This window comes from Trypanosoma grayi, assembly GCF_000691245.1.
Source record: "Trypanosoma grayi strain ANR4 Tgr_2138_V1, whole genome shotgun sequence".
NCBI classification, from domain to species: domain Eukaryota; phylum Euglenozoa; class Kinetoplastea; order Trypanosomatida; family Trypanosomatidae; genus Trypanosoma; species Trypanosoma grayi.
The window spans coordinates 1-1,256 of record NW_008827756.1 but is presented as its reverse complement, the minus strand read 5'-3'; the positions used below and the strand labels follow the sequence as shown (position 1 = coordinate 1,256).

At 51.4% G+C, this 1,256-nt stretch overlaps 1 protein-coding gene across 1 annotated transcript; it reads right to left on the bottom strand.

The window, feature by feature from the left end:
• Positions 1-120: 120 nt before the first annotated feature.
• On the bottom strand, positions 121-1,158 carry DQ04_21381000 (hypothetical protein; the record flags this gene model as incomplete). The annotated part of the gene is made up of 1 exon (XM_009318002.1): positions 121-1,158. One exon carries the CDS (start codon positions 1,156-1,158, stop codon positions 121-123), a length of 1,038 nt encoding a protein of 345 aa, XP_009316277.1.
• Positions 1,159-1,256: the final 98 nt, after the last annotated feature.

The window sequence follows — 1,256 nt, the reverse complement described above, 5'->3', positions numbered from 1 at the left end:
ATGGAGGAGGCTACAAAGCAAAATTAAAACAAAGAGCAGGGATAAAAGAAGAAAGGACAAATAAAGAAGGACTCACTCTCCATCCTAGTACACAATGTTAATATGCTGGGGAAAAACAACTCATTGCATGTATCCACCTCCCGGCGGATATGCGACTTGGCCACCAAACGCTCCCTGTGGCTGAAATCCATTCGGTTCAGGGTACTCACCAGCAAACGGGTTGAAACCATAAGGTACCTCGCCACCCATACCCCCCAACGGACGCATGTCGCCCATACTGCCAGGACCATTCGGGTTAACCATACTACCCTGCCTTCTCATGCTCCCCAATCTGATCTGCTGTCCCATGCTCGCCACACTGCTCTGCCGCCTCATGCTCGCCACACTATTCTCACGTGAGACTCCTCCCCTCCGGTAGACTGAATCTCCGAGCCCGAACCCGCCGTCGCCATCCTGGTATATGCTTGAGGATCGGCCTATACCCAATTCGGACTGTGTGGGAATACGATGAATATTGTCCCCTCCATTCATCACCGCTTCAATCTCTCTTTCTTCCTCCTTCTCCTTACTGTATTTTCGGCAGCAGCAGCACACCAAAAGCACGATTACGATGAAAAAACAGACTGCCACTGCAATGAGTAGCCCAGCCCACCACGGAAACTTCTTGGGTGAAGGAATAAGGAAACCATTATCATCAGTCGAAGGGGCTGTTTGCGATTCCTCAGGTGTAAACTCGTAGTGCTCGCAGACCCACGTGTAGTACACAGTAGCAGGAACCTCATTCTCCCATTGGCCTGTGCGTACCATTTTCACGAGGATTTTGTCCCTCGCCGTGAAAAAAGCAACCGGCTGAACCCCTTTCTGAAAATTGGTGTACATGCCAGGAACAGGCACAGTGTGGTCCTCGCCGTTGTATACAACACCCTTGAAGAACGTGGCTTTTTCCATTGTACTTCCGTTCATGAGGCCAGTGGTGAGGAGCCACTCACAAGCCTGGGTGGTGCAAGTGGAGTGCAGGTTCTTAGCGCCGATGGGGGCTTCTTGGGCCCCAGACGAAGCGAGTGCCTGAGACGCCAACGTCTGGAAGCTCTCCTGTATGGGCATCATCGTGTGGCCTCCGCCGTTTTGAGGGCAGAATCCTTCTTGTTCCGCGGTCATAGCACTGGACGTCTGAACGTCGTAGTGCACATTGTTTTATCTAGTAGTGTTTCCGTGTAGAGCAGCTGTGCGCTAGAACGCTTTGTTTTTTTAGTTTG